The 13,460-nt window shown below is 42.9% G+C and overlaps 1 protein-coding gene across 9 annotated transcripts in view; it reads left to right on the forward strand.

Annotated features, from left to right (window-relative positions):
• The window catches only part of triob (trio Rho guanine nucleotide exchange factor b), a 113,181-nt gene that overhangs the window by 37,058 nt on the left and 62,663 nt on the right, over positions 1-13,460 (forward strand). For 8 of the 9 annotated variants that reach the window (XM_034610717.1, XM_034610708.1, XM_034610709.1 and 5 more), the window contains 5 exons: positions 6,156-6,230; positions 8,106-8,220; positions 11,313-11,505; positions 12,717-12,821; positions 12,925-13,389. In XM_034610717.1, the coding sequence (XP_034466608.1) occupies positions 6,156-6,230; positions 8,106-8,220; positions 11,313-11,505; positions 12,717-12,821; positions 12,925-13,389 (953 nt within the window). Of the gene's footprint in view, positions 1-6,155; positions 6,231-8,105; positions 8,221-10,748; positions 10,886-11,312; positions 11,506-12,716; positions 12,822-12,924; positions 13,390-13,460 lie in introns of those variants that run through there. The other variant, XM_034610716.1, reaches the window with a different exon arrangement.

The following is a 13,460-nucleotide window of genomic DNA, read 5'->3' on the forward strand; positions in this document are numbered from 1 at the left end:
TAGCCCAAAAAGCTAAAGCTCTCTCTCAAAGGTGGCACTTTTCTTAGAGCCCTGCAAAGGGTGTCAGTCACACCGCTGCACAATAGCAGGTCACACACACACACACAAACACACACCTTCCATCTCTAGCGGAGTACTGACTAATCAAGTGCGCTCCCACACCTCCATTGTTTTAGAGCTCCCCACATTCTGAGCTGGTCCCAGTGAGGCCAGACTGAGCCAAACCAGGCTGAGCAGTGACAAACACCTCCCACTTCTCTCTTTTCACACTAACTTACAGTGAGGTTCACATACTGGGCTCTGACCCAGATCCAAAGTCTGAAGGAGCCATCTGAAATCAATCTCAGTCACGTGTCCTGTAAATCTTCACGTATCGGAGACTCCGAAGTCTACAGGGGCTAGCTTTTATCCAGCCGCGATTACAAGTAAATGATGAGAACAGATTTGCTGCATTTGCAAGGTGCACATCACAGGTATAAAATGCATTTCACGCTGACAACTTGCTCTGGATCTCACCGCAGTTATCCTGACCGGCAGCTGAAATGAGCATTATCAGGTTCGCTGAACGACAGCCAGGGGAATTCTCCCGTAGTATTTCTGCAGTATTATGTATACAGGCCCCGTCTGTTCTGCTGTGCTACACATACAGCCCGGCTTGTAATTGCTCCGGGTTTGAGGTTACGAGGTTATGAGCCAGAGGATTGGCATCATGCAGCGTGCCAGGCTGTGCAGATGCACCATGTACAGTCTCGCCTGTGGTCTAAAAAGATTGGAAACAAAGGGATCTGGTGCTGTGCACTGAAGCCGTCTGTTCTGACGAGCTGTGGAAAAACGAGTTATGCATTTGTGTAAATTTTTAGGGGTTACAAATTTGGCTTTATGCATGTGAGCGAAAGAATTTGCTGCTTAAATTCCTGCAAAATTTGGTCATGGGGTGAATATACAAACTAGCACATTCATTCTCTATTTCAGTTCATTAAAATGCTCGAGAAACTATTGTGAAACCTAGTTTGGATGCTAAAAGGTGTAGGATATTTTCAGTCTGTGGTGTGAGGAGTTCATACAAAGCACAAGCACAGACTGTTCTGTAGTAGTGTGTTCAGATCAGCATGTGAGTGTTTCCTGCCTGGAGTTAGAGGGGGATAAAGGAAATGGGTTGGCACACTTTCTGCGCTGTGTCCTGTTGTACTGCCTCTACAGGACCACAGGATTTAGGGCACGATCCTGGTGGAGTTCGAGACGAGAAGAAGGCTTGAGCGGAGTGAATCTGTGTCAGCTTGCTCTCACTCTTGCTCTTGCTCTCGCTCTCGCTCTCGTCTCTGTTTGTTTTCTATATTCATGCAGAGCAGCGGGAGTTGAACACAGTGTTCTCGCTGCTCGAGCTGCGAGGGAAATGTTTTCACAGTGACTTTGGAATCGAGCTTCACAAAAAACATTGTAGAAATTATTTAAAACCAAGCATGAAACAGTTCGGTCCCATGTATTGGCTTAGACGTTACTCTGGGAGATAAATGTAAGCTACAATTTTGTGTTTTCCGCCTCTGAATTCTGCTGTTGTGTGTTTTACTAGAATATCACTGCCAAAGCAAAATGGTTAACTGACTCTTAAGCCAAATAAAAAACAAATTTCATCCATCACTAGTGTAAAATTGCTTAACTGTATCTCTACTTTGCATGCAAGCACATGATTGGACAACTAATGTCCATGACTGTGCAGGTAATGGCACTAACTGAATGAGCCCCTGGTGGTAAAACTATGCATCCATTTGTCTCCAAGTCCTTTTTTTGCCTGTTTCTCTTGGAGAGACAAGAGGAGGAAAATACATTTCCCTTAAGACTTCTTCTTATCCCACTGTTTTGGACACTGAGCTGTTATTGCATATGTAGTAAATGGGGGAAAAAGCTACTGTGAGAGGCACAAGTCATTTGACTAAACCACCAGCCGCCTGCTTGCAATGCAAAGTGCCACCATGACAAATAGCTGCAGCTCTTACATGTTAAGTTCCAAAGCACGAGCATTATCGTTTATGATGCATTATGAGTTGTCAAGCACAGGAATACTCCTCATGACAGACCATCATTGTCCCTTTGATGGATGTGTGCACGGCATGTCTCCATTACTAAACATGCAGAGAGACCATGTGTCTGTCTGTGTGTGTGTGTGTGTGTGTGTGTGTGTATGTTTGCGTGTGTGTCATAAATGACCGACAGGCTGCCACCGCTCATACATTTCCTACAGTAAATCTAACTGATCCACTACCTGTCATCCTGAAGTCATCACCTTGTATTTCCTGCTCCTATGCAGATATGCAAAGGCAGATTGTGTCACAGTAAACACAGAAAAAATTACTTTCTAACATTTCTTCATTTCCCGCCTTTGAATTCTACATTTACATATTTTTACATCGTTATATAGTTATATATAGTATACTGCTATTTACTATACTACGGTGAAATTATACCCTTTTATATATATTCAGCACATACCCTTTTTATACTCATATTTATTCTGTATGCCATACCTGTCTACATAATTATAACTGTCTATATGTGCATGTATATGTCTACTTTCAATATATCTCCTTATACATTATTATTATCAATAATTACTATTATTATATACAAAGACAGTCGCCCTTATGCAGAAATCCTGTCAAACTGCACTTTTCCACAAGTACGTTTCTCTACAAATAATATATCTGTCTGTATTGAGAGGTGTATATTATGTACATATTCTCTGTATTTAAATTTAGTTTATTCTATTTTATACTTTCACATGTTCTCTTGTCTAACTCATTCTGACTATCCGCTGCTGCAACAAGTGAATTTGCCCGACGTGGGGTTTTGTATCTTATCATATTTCATTGCAATGCATCGTATCTCATCTTTTTGTATCTTTTCATATCTTACCTCATCTAACCTCATCTCATATAACATCTTATCTTATCTTATTTTATAAACAAAACATAATTAGAGGAAAAGCTTAATGTGAAAAACTTTATTCCTTGGACGAGCGTTTCGCTGACTGCCGGCAAAATGGATTGCTCTCAGTACGAGTGTGTTATGAACAAGCTGCCTGTGATGAAAAGCTTTATTTCATGCTCGGCAGATTTGTAAATGAGGGGTTGTGTGCAGTGGAGGGAGGAGATTGTCGTGTGTGCGCCTGTGTGTTCTGGTGTGTGTGTTGTAGCGAGAGGTGATGATGGGATTTCATGAATCACAGTGTGTAGGGTAATACTTTGGCTCTCTAGGATATCATACGGGTTATTGCTGCACTTAAACATGACTAAAATTAGGAAAGGCTCCGCGGTGGTGTGTGCGCACTCGGAGCGTTGGTGCTTATTTTACTGTGTTGACATCACCCGTTAGTAATGAGCCGTCATACTGTGGAAGCAACTTGCTCCTCGCCAGCAGCAGTTTATATTTTGCAGCTCTCTAATTTATTTATACAACCATAGAACACTTTATGTGGAATTCCCCCCCCCCCCCCCATTCTGATCTTCAAAATCCGGCGTTAAGATCTGCAGCTTATATGAGAGTCGTATCTGTTTCTGGCCTGGGTGGCAAGCTGCAGTCTCAGCTGGGCTGCAGTGGTCTAGCAGAGGTCAGTGTGGGCTTCGAGCCAGCGTCAGTATCTTACATAAACCACCACAGTGAGGAATGTGTCTGGGCACACTTCACAGGAAACACACACACACACACATGAGTGCTAACACCTAAAGTGCGAGAGGAGTATTGTTTCCTTTTTGCGTTGGTGTTTGCTGCACACACTCAAACGCTCTTTTGCTGAAGCACACGTCGCTATTTTTGACCTTTTTCCAACTGAAGTCATGCTCAGTCTTCCTACCAGGCTCTCTGTGTGTGACATCGAAGGTTATTGGGTGAGAAATGGTTGCAGCAGGTCATAAAGGGACGGTCAGCAGCAAGGAGGGGCGATCATAAAACCTGCGAGTGTTAAATGCGAGGGACTGCTCTCCTCGCCCTCGCCAGCCATGGGGAGAGAGAGAGAGAGAGAGAGAGAGAGAGAGAATGAAACCATTATAGCTGCCTCAGTACCATCTTGTCTCGGCTGCTCGGGACATTATCCCGCGAGTCGGGTTGTGTCCAGTCAGGCCACTTCCCACAGCCGGCTAATGTGCTGTCATCCAAGCCTGACTGTGGCTCCTTTAACTCCCTCAGACCGCCGTTGAAATCGATATCACAGGAGCCGTTAAAACCTGTTGGAGTTATTTAGCTGGCTCTGTGTCGTACTGCAGTCTGAGTTCTCCTCTTGAGTCACTATCGGCTAAACTCTGCCCCCTCTCCATCCCTCGGCAGCTGTGGCTCAGGAGGTACAGAGGGTCGACCACTAACCAGGAGGTCAGCGGTTTGATCCCTGACACCTCCAGTCCACATTTCAGTCTGCAAATACTGAACCGCAAATTTACCCCCTGACAGCAATATCACACACTATATCCTGACGACTGTGCCAAAAGTTTATGGTTTGTGATATAGAAGTGCTGTATGAATGTGTGTGTGAATGGGTCACTTACAGTGTAAAGCGGGTGGTCAATAAGACTGGAAAAGGGCCACAGTCCATTTATCATATGATTTTTACCATCTTATCTTTCCTCCATCCATCTGTCTTCCTTTCTGTCTGTGTCTTCACTTCGTGTTCTGTCACATCTCTTTTTTTCCTCAATATCTTTACATTGTAACTTATTTGCAACCTATGAGAGGTGACATGATGCTCATGGGGAAAGTTTCCTTACTTAACCATTTATCGGGCTGTGGTTGAAAGATTTTACAAATTCTAAAGCAAATACTCACCTCTGAGGAATCACTGTCCTCTGCTGTGCCATAAGATGCATTGAGACTCATATTTGAGGGCGATTCACTACTCAGCATTCTAGCCACAATCCAGTCTGCTCATTTCCATTCGTAGCCACAGTGATTAAATGTTTATATTAAAACTGTCAGAGCAGCACAGAGCTTGTGTTTTTTCTCTACAGTATTCATCCCCTCTTCTCTTCTCTTCATCAATGAAACATCCAATCATCAATAAGATCGACTCTATAGAATTTATAATGCCATTATCATGTGTGCGTGCGTGCGTGCGTGTGTGTGTGTGTGTGTGTGTGTGCATGTGCATGTGTGCTAGAGGGATATATGATGACATCATCTGCTAACTGCATCTGCAGAGAGGCGGACTCTCACCGGTTCACTTGCAGCCTCTCATATATCCAGTGGTCAAAGCTGTGGTCGTTATGGCTAATGTGTTTTTTTTACTAACTGCTGCATTATAGGCTTCACTTATGTATTTTACATATATACAGTATTAACTATATATTATTTTTGCTTTCCACAGCTGTTCTGTTCCATTTGCCACATTATTATAATGAAAATGTTCTTAATGATAAATTATATTTAGCAGTCAGACATTTTTTGTGACAGACAATTTTATATATTAATCAAATTAGGATACACAATTTGAATAAAAGCCCTTTATCAGACACAATCAATTATGTCACACATCCCTACATTAGTCTATTGAGTCGACCATCTAAATCAGCTGTCCTGAGTGTGTGTGCACTGTACATGTGCACACATACACTGTACATGCAGGGCTGCAAGAACTGTGCTCACTCAGGACTCTGAGCGAGCACACAGTCTAAGTGCTTTGGGAGTAATAGTTTAGAGTTATTAATGTTTTTCACTTGTAACCAAACTTGTAGTCGTAACCATGAAGATACTACACGTGTAAGTTGTGCTTCTATGAAAGGCAACTGAACAGCATGGTGTTGCTCAATGTGTTGTCTATGCTTATGCCATTGTCCAGTCCTGTTTAATAGTTCATTACTTGAACATTTGCACATAACTTGCACATCTTTTAATCTGTATTTGCATTATTTAGTCCTGTGCTGTGTCCTGTACAGCAATTGATGATAAAGTTGAGTTTGACTTTGACTGTGTGTGAAAGCTCTTCGACAATTATATGTTGATTGAAACACACAGTTTGCCGGGTCAGTTAAAAAAAACATTATTTACAAGATTATTATTACATTTACTGTGGTTTCTCTACTGATCACCTGACTTGTTTCTGTTTGTTTATGTCTGAGGATTCATGTTGCCAACCTCCTGCTTTGCTGACTTTTCTGTGTTTCTTTGTGTTTCAGGGTTTCATCGTAATGAGGATATGAAGGCCATTGATGTGCTTCCCATCCTCAAGGAGAAGGTCGCCTTTCTCTCAGGTCAGATATAAACAATGACACCGTATTCCATCATTTAAATTTCACCTGCTTAAATGAGCCTTTCTTTCTTTTAGCCACATCATGTTTTTTCCATTATGACAACTTCACTTTTTTGTATTACGTATTTATTTGTGTATGTAGGAGCTCAGTGCTGAATGGTCATAGACTTAATATAAAGATGAATGAGGAATCTCTAGATATTCTGCCTTCTTGCACATTTGCAAAGCTAGTCTTTCAGTAGTGATCGGGAGATGGAGCCGAGGTAGCATCTCCTCCAGTACACATGCTGGACCAACCCCGAGTCAGTCTCAGCTGTCAATCATGACGTTTCCCTGCATTTTCATTGCATCAAATAACTAATAATTAAAACTAAACTTGAAAGAAATGAGCACTTGAACAAAGATCAATGTGATAAAAACTACCTAAAATGACAGAAACCATCTTTGAGAAACATTTTTTACTTATTAGTTTGGTTCATGTCCCACCCACTAACATGGAGGAGCTATACTGCAGTCAGCCACCAGGTGGCGATTGAAACACTTTGGCTTCATTTTCTTGGAGCAGTCATGTTGTCCATGTTTATATACACATACACATACTTGTGTCCCACTATTAGTACTATTCCTACAATTATAAATTTATCTTCTAAAAAGTGCTACATAAATAAAAACAATATCACATCTGAAGTTACTTTGATTGTTCATACATGCACAGCAGCACAGTTACGAGTTGTTGTTCAGATTCATGATAGTTTTTAAAACTGAGAACTGTCACTACATTTCAACTCGGGTACCGTTTTGTTGAATGCTACAATTTCCCTCATCATAATTGCTACTTGTCGGGTTATTTATGTGTATTCGCTTATTTCTCTGCTCTGTTTCTGGCTCGTCGTGGCTCTGACCCGACCTTTACCTCATTACTGTTAACTGCACAGGCCTTGCCCTGATTGTAAGCCAGTCTGAGGAAGGGAAGTGTTTTTTTTCTCTCTCTGGTCATTAATAGTCAGTGTTATTTGCTGCTGCCGTCTGACTGAAAGGCTATTACCAGCCTTGTCATTATGAGAGTAATTTGACCCCTGACTCTTCGATTTGACTCGGTACAGTCATAACTAACTGGCGACATATTCACAGATGGTACCCATACAAATTGGCTTATGTCATCGCAAAGTACTGCAGCACTCACTGCACCTTTTTTACTCAGTATTCTGTAGGTTGTGTATTCCTGTTTATTCTGTCTATTTATTCTGCTTGGTGTAGTAGCTGACATTTCAGCGTGGATTTCTAAAAATTCACGAGTAACTTTACTTTGTGGCTGCTCAGGCTTTTAACTCCATGAATGTGTTGAAAGTGGGGAAAAATCACATGCTCCAATTGATAAGGGTTGTCTATGGTGTTTATTTAGTATAAAAAATTAGCGAACCATTAGCGAGTGCTCGGAACAGTTTCTGTGAGCAAGCATTTATGCTCCGTGTGCACAACTGTGGATCCGTTAGCACGGTGCTAAGATAAACGCAAACTCACCCTTCCCTGTGGACTCGCAACTGCTCAACACCATCTGACAGTCGCTGGCTCGTCAAGCTGAATTTTGAGACTTTGGAGGTTGCTCCGTCGATTGGTCACTTTGAACACTCCACTCCCCAGACTCTCTCTGATCTTCCATACGTCTTCATTTTTATGTCGAAATTCAAATTTTGTGGATCATTGCTGTCGACGTGCTGTGCCTTTCTGCTTGCGGATACTGTTCTGTGCGCTTCAGAGTAGAAACACTCCCTCCCAAGTATGGTTTTGGGCTTGGGCGACTTTTGATACTAAATAAACACCATTGTTGTCTCAGTAGATGTCATGTGATGAATATTTTTCTAATTTCACCCCAAAGGCGGCAGAGACAGACGTGGAGGTCCCGTTCTCACCTTTCCAGCACGGAGCAACCATGACAGAATACGACCTGAAGACCTGCGCAGGCTCATAGCCTACTTGGCTACTATTCCCAGGTAGGAAATGTTCTTACAAAAACACACACGCATGGTTTCAGTGGAGGATTCAACTGCGGAGACATGCTCACGCACACACACACACACACACACACACACACACACACACACACACACACACACACACACACACACACACACACACACACACACACACACACACACACACACACACACACACACACACACTAACCCACAATCTGGGGGTTAATTTGAAACAGAGTCCCCTGGCCTCGTATGCAGAGCTCCTCACACACATCTCATCACCGTCTTTGTGTCATATTTCCCCACCTTGCTTGGATTTAAAACACTGAGGCATAACCTGAGGCTACAGAGAGCTGGGATGGTTTTATTTAGAATTCTCTGTGAAGGTTCAACCCCCCATCCCCTTTTCATTTCCCTCATTTCTCTCAAGAAAAAAGATAACACTCCTCTATGTAGGTTGCCAGTCAAAGAGCTCCATCTCTCTGCTATTGATAATGTCTGGTTGGAGTCAGTTCTCATCTATCAAACTTGCATGGAGATCCACACTTCAGTCTTAAAATCAGTTTTTTTCCTTCCCATTTGATTGTGTTGTTGTTTGGGCCATGAGACTCCTCCAGGAGGTACGCACTGCTCTATATGTAGCCACAGGATGTTTTTGCAGAGTTGTACTCTTCCGTGCAGGCTGATTTTTCAAGTGTAGAAGCATCTTTCCTTCACATTTAACACTTCGCTCCAGGCTTTGGAGTCAGTTGTTATATTGGTTTGGGCTGGAGGGAAACCGGCAGTCTTATATCCCACTGCTTCTGATCTCCCCTGTGCAACACTTCCTAGTGCTTTGCAGGTGTAGTGCTTTAAAGTAGTGCTTTAATAGTACAGTTTGTCTTGAGGTGAGAGGTGGTGCAGGTCAGTAACTGTAATGTACCTCTCTGTACATTTCAGTCAGGAAAGGTCAGTATAACTCAAATATTAAAGACGTTTAACCTTCTTTTTTTTATCTCCCTGCATATTGTATAGATTTTGAAAGCTTTTCATGGGTGCAAAAAAATCCCCAGAAATGGTTCTTCAAGGAGGATTAGGTTGTTTGGCTGTTCATTCTCAAAGTTTATCTTGATCACCCATTAACCACAGTATTTAAACAATGGCTTCTCTTCCTGTTGTTAGACTCTAATTGGATAACTGAAGATACAGTTGTGCACATCCCCTCACTAACAAAAGACTCACAACACACACCATACCACACACAAAATCCTCCTCCTTGCCTATTAATCCCTCCATGCCCTGCACTCCCAGTACCTGTCTGACTCCACCCATGTGCTTCATGTGGGAACCTGGGTACTTTAGATACAGGTCTTCTCACTGTCCCCAGCAGCAGCCTGAGAACCTGTGGTGACAGGTCATTCAGTGAGGAGGCCTGAACCCTCTGGAACTCTCCCCCGGTAGAGATCAGCTACATCTCTGGACACAAAAAACCTGCTTTAAAACCCACATGTTCACAAAGGCTGTCAACCACTAGTTTTAATTATTTCCAGCTAGTTTTTTTTATGATTTCTGTCAAAGGCAATTTTTATATGAAGTAATTGTATTATTATTATTGATGGCTGCAATATAATAAAACTAATCCCTTCCTAACTTGAAGAATCAGGTTAAAAAGACAAAAAGGGACAGAAGCTCTTTACATCGACATCGTCATTAGTGTCCTACGCTATCTCTTGTGTGAACAGATACAGTCTTCACTCATTTTTGTGTTATTGTATTGTTATTGATCAATAAAAACAAGGTGTTAAAATAGGACTGGGTGATAAAACCTTTACAATAACTATTGCGATATAATTTTTATCAATATCAATGTAACAAAAGTCCAATACTTGTAGTCTAATACTGCTTGTGCATTTCGCCAACACGGTGAGGAGGTTTAACAGATGATTGAACTAATTCTCTGGCTGTAAAGAAGAGTTTAAAAACAAAAACCTTCAGTCAGGGACAAAAATCTGTCTTTAAACTTGAAAGAATAAATCAGACTATATATCTGACTGATAAGAACATGTTTGGCCATGTCCCCCAGCTGCATGTTAGAAATGTACTCTTTGGCCATCTGCTTTTTGTCAAGTGCTTTTGGTTCGCACCAGTAGAATGTATTAAAACCATATTCCGAAATGTCGTTTTTTCATATTCTTATCAAGCTGTAAGACGAGTAGCTTGCTGTGATTCCAGACACACTGGTTGTAGCTCGTGTGAAAAACACTCCCAGGCCTCCCAGAGTCTGGGCTCTTTAGTAACTCCGTGAAGAGGTACGAGTAGAGAGGGTACACGACCTGCTGGAGGTCACCAGCCAGCCAGTGTGAGGCTGAGAGGGAACACAGTGCCTCTAACTCAGGAGGAGGTCGGCCTCCTTCTCCTCAGCTTGCTCTTTCCCTTGTCCAAATATTTCTCTCTTTCTCCTTTTTCTGTCACATCTCTCCCTCCTCCCTCCTCTCTCTCTCTCTCCCTCCCTCTCTCTCTTCCCCGCTCTGTTTTTCTATACGCGTTTGGCTGCCGATGTGTTTTCAGAGAGTGAGGTCAGAGTGAGTTAGAGCAGCGGGACCTGCGTCTGTTTCTGTGTCCTCGCTCAGACACGTTGAGATTAAAGCCTTTAACGCTGAGAAACAACCTTTTATGGACTTTTACAGCAGCGGGTCTCCTGGTAAGCAGCAGTGGAAATTTCAACGCTTGAACGTTTTATTTTTTTTCCCCTCCGTCCCAGATGCTCTGGAGATTTACACATGATTTCTTACTTCCACCTTCTTTTTCATTCTGCATCTTCACAGTTAGAACAGGCGCTTTAGACAATTTATTATTTGACTGTGAGTCTTTTGCTGTGCAGATTTATAGTGTCTGTATTCCTGTTGCATGCGGGCAGTGATGGTGATGATGTAACTCGATGGATTGACATTGTTTCGTTTTGCTCATTCCGTGTCAAATCAATCACATGATGGAGTTTGTCCTGTCGGTTGTTACAGTTTAAACTCTCAAGGTTTCACATCAGCATTCATTCAAAAGTAAAGTATCCAGCCTGTGGGTTGATTTGCTCCCTCTCCTGAAACCTGACCTCTTTATTTGTCTTTCTGCAGCGAGGAGGTGGCCCGACATGGCTTCACAGTTATCGTGGACATGCGTGGTTCTAAGTGGGACAGCATCAAGCCCCTGCTGAAGATCCTGCAGGAGTCTTTCCCTTCTTGCATCCACGTCGCCCTCATCATCAAGCCCGACAACTTCTGGCAGAAGCAGAGGACCAACTTTGGCAGCTCCAAGTTTGAATTTGAGGTACGTGATGTTGAACATATTTGTAATTCATTTCATTTCAACATTTTAACTCTGGGGTTTGTTGTCGTTGTTGTTGTACTTGAACCATTATCCTCACGGTTTTAATGTTTTCTACACGAGATGGAGATAGTGCTCACTGCATCAGTGTGTTATAAGATTAACATTTCTTCGGAGCTATTACAGTTAGTTAGTTTAACATCACCACAAGTCTTAATTTATGAGGTCTAATAGGACTGCTGCTCGGTGACAGTGGCACTATTCTGTCCCGTGTGGGCATGTGGTGCTGGTATATTTAGGCCTGACCCAGTTACTATGGAAACAGGATATATGGGACATGGTGGAAGTATTTCATCTTGGAGAGTGGGGTTTGGACAAGACACTTTTTGTATTTCTTTAAACGTGTACTGCATGTGTGTCCTTATTACCACAAGTTCACTGGTTTGAGTCTCTTTGACATCACCTACTCATCAGAGCACTCCGATGGAATCCAGCCCCAAATCTGAATCTTTATTTTGCACTGTCACTGTTTTTTCTATCCTGACGACAGATGGTTTGTCACAAGAGCCACCTGAGAGGGCTTTGTTGGAAACTGTTTGGAAATGAGCAGGAGATATCGGAAAACGTTTTGGCAGGTGATTGGATGAACCATCTGTCTGTCCCGGTCCGTCTTGGGGGCTGGAGGCAATCGGGGCAAATGAAAAATTACTGATTTTGTCCGTGTAGTCACACAAATAGTTCCTCCCTCACATGAAACTGATTGGTCTGAACGACTGTCAATCATCCAGGAGCAAATATCTTGAAGCCAGGCCAGATGGATTCTCGCTTGTGAGGAATCCAGTTGCGTCGCGAGGTTGTTTTTGGTCCAGGGAACCTCAACAGTTTCTGTTTTTATTTCCTCTGAACTGACCTCTGTGTTTCCATTTTATTAATGAAAACATGAACGCTGCGTAAAATGTCTGGAATGTTTGTTCTGGTCATACCACCTATCTAAACGGTTGATATAAGGGGCCTCTGGTTCTACACATTGTTTTCATAATCTAGGTTTAATGGTGGAAAATATTTTGGTCTGTTAACGTTTGATTAGTTTGGAATATGGTGATGGTGACTGTAAATTGTGGTGGTCTATTACCCTGCTTTTATTTTTTTTCTTTCCCTTTTTCATTTCTTATACCCTCCGACTTCATTCATCCCCACACACAACTCCACAACAGACGGTGATGGTCTCCTTAGAGGGTTTATCCAAGATTGTGGATCCATCCCAGCTGACAGCTGACTTCGAGGGCAGCCTAGAGTACAACCATGACGACTGGATCGAGGTTTGGATACTTTCTCTTTTGTTGTTTATGTTTTTTAGAAGTTTGGGACTTGAGGCTTTTGTTTGTTTCTTGCCTTTTCTCTAACACTTAACTGTCATTTCAGGTGCGGCTGTCGTTTGAGACCTTTGCCAGCGATGCCACGCGTGCCCTGGCGCGCCTGGAGGAGCTGCAGGACACCCTGTCATCGCGCGATCTCCCCCGGGACCTGGAGGGGGCGCGGAGGCTCATGGAAGATCACGCCGGGCTGAAGAAAAGGGCCACTAAGGCGTCTGTGGAGGAGCTCGACGCGCAGGGACGACGGCTGCTCCAAAGGCTACAGTTACAACCTGCGGGAGGTGGTGGTGGCAGTGAAAGCGGGTACGGTAACCGGGCTGTTGGAGCCAGCGGAGACTCCAACGACCATCACCATGGTTTCCAAGCAGACGCACACAACCTGGTGGCGAAAGTGACGGGTTTGTTGGATAAGTTGCACGGGACGCGGCAGAATCTGCAGCAGCTGTGGCACATGAGGAAGCTGAAGCTGGACCAGTGTTTCCAACTGAGACTGTTTGAACAGGACGCTGAGAAGGTCAGAGTGCTGTTCTACTCTACTCTACTCTACTCTACTACTAAGTTCCTTATACTCTATTTTATTGTTTT

This window comes from Hippoglossus hippoglossus, chromosome 16, assembly GCF_009819705.1.
Source record: "Hippoglossus hippoglossus isolate fHipHip1 chromosome 16, fHipHip1.pri, whole genome shotgun sequence".
Classification (NCBI taxonomy): domain Eukaryota; kingdom Metazoa; phylum Chordata; class Actinopteri; order Pleuronectiformes; family Pleuronectidae; genus Hippoglossus; species Hippoglossus hippoglossus.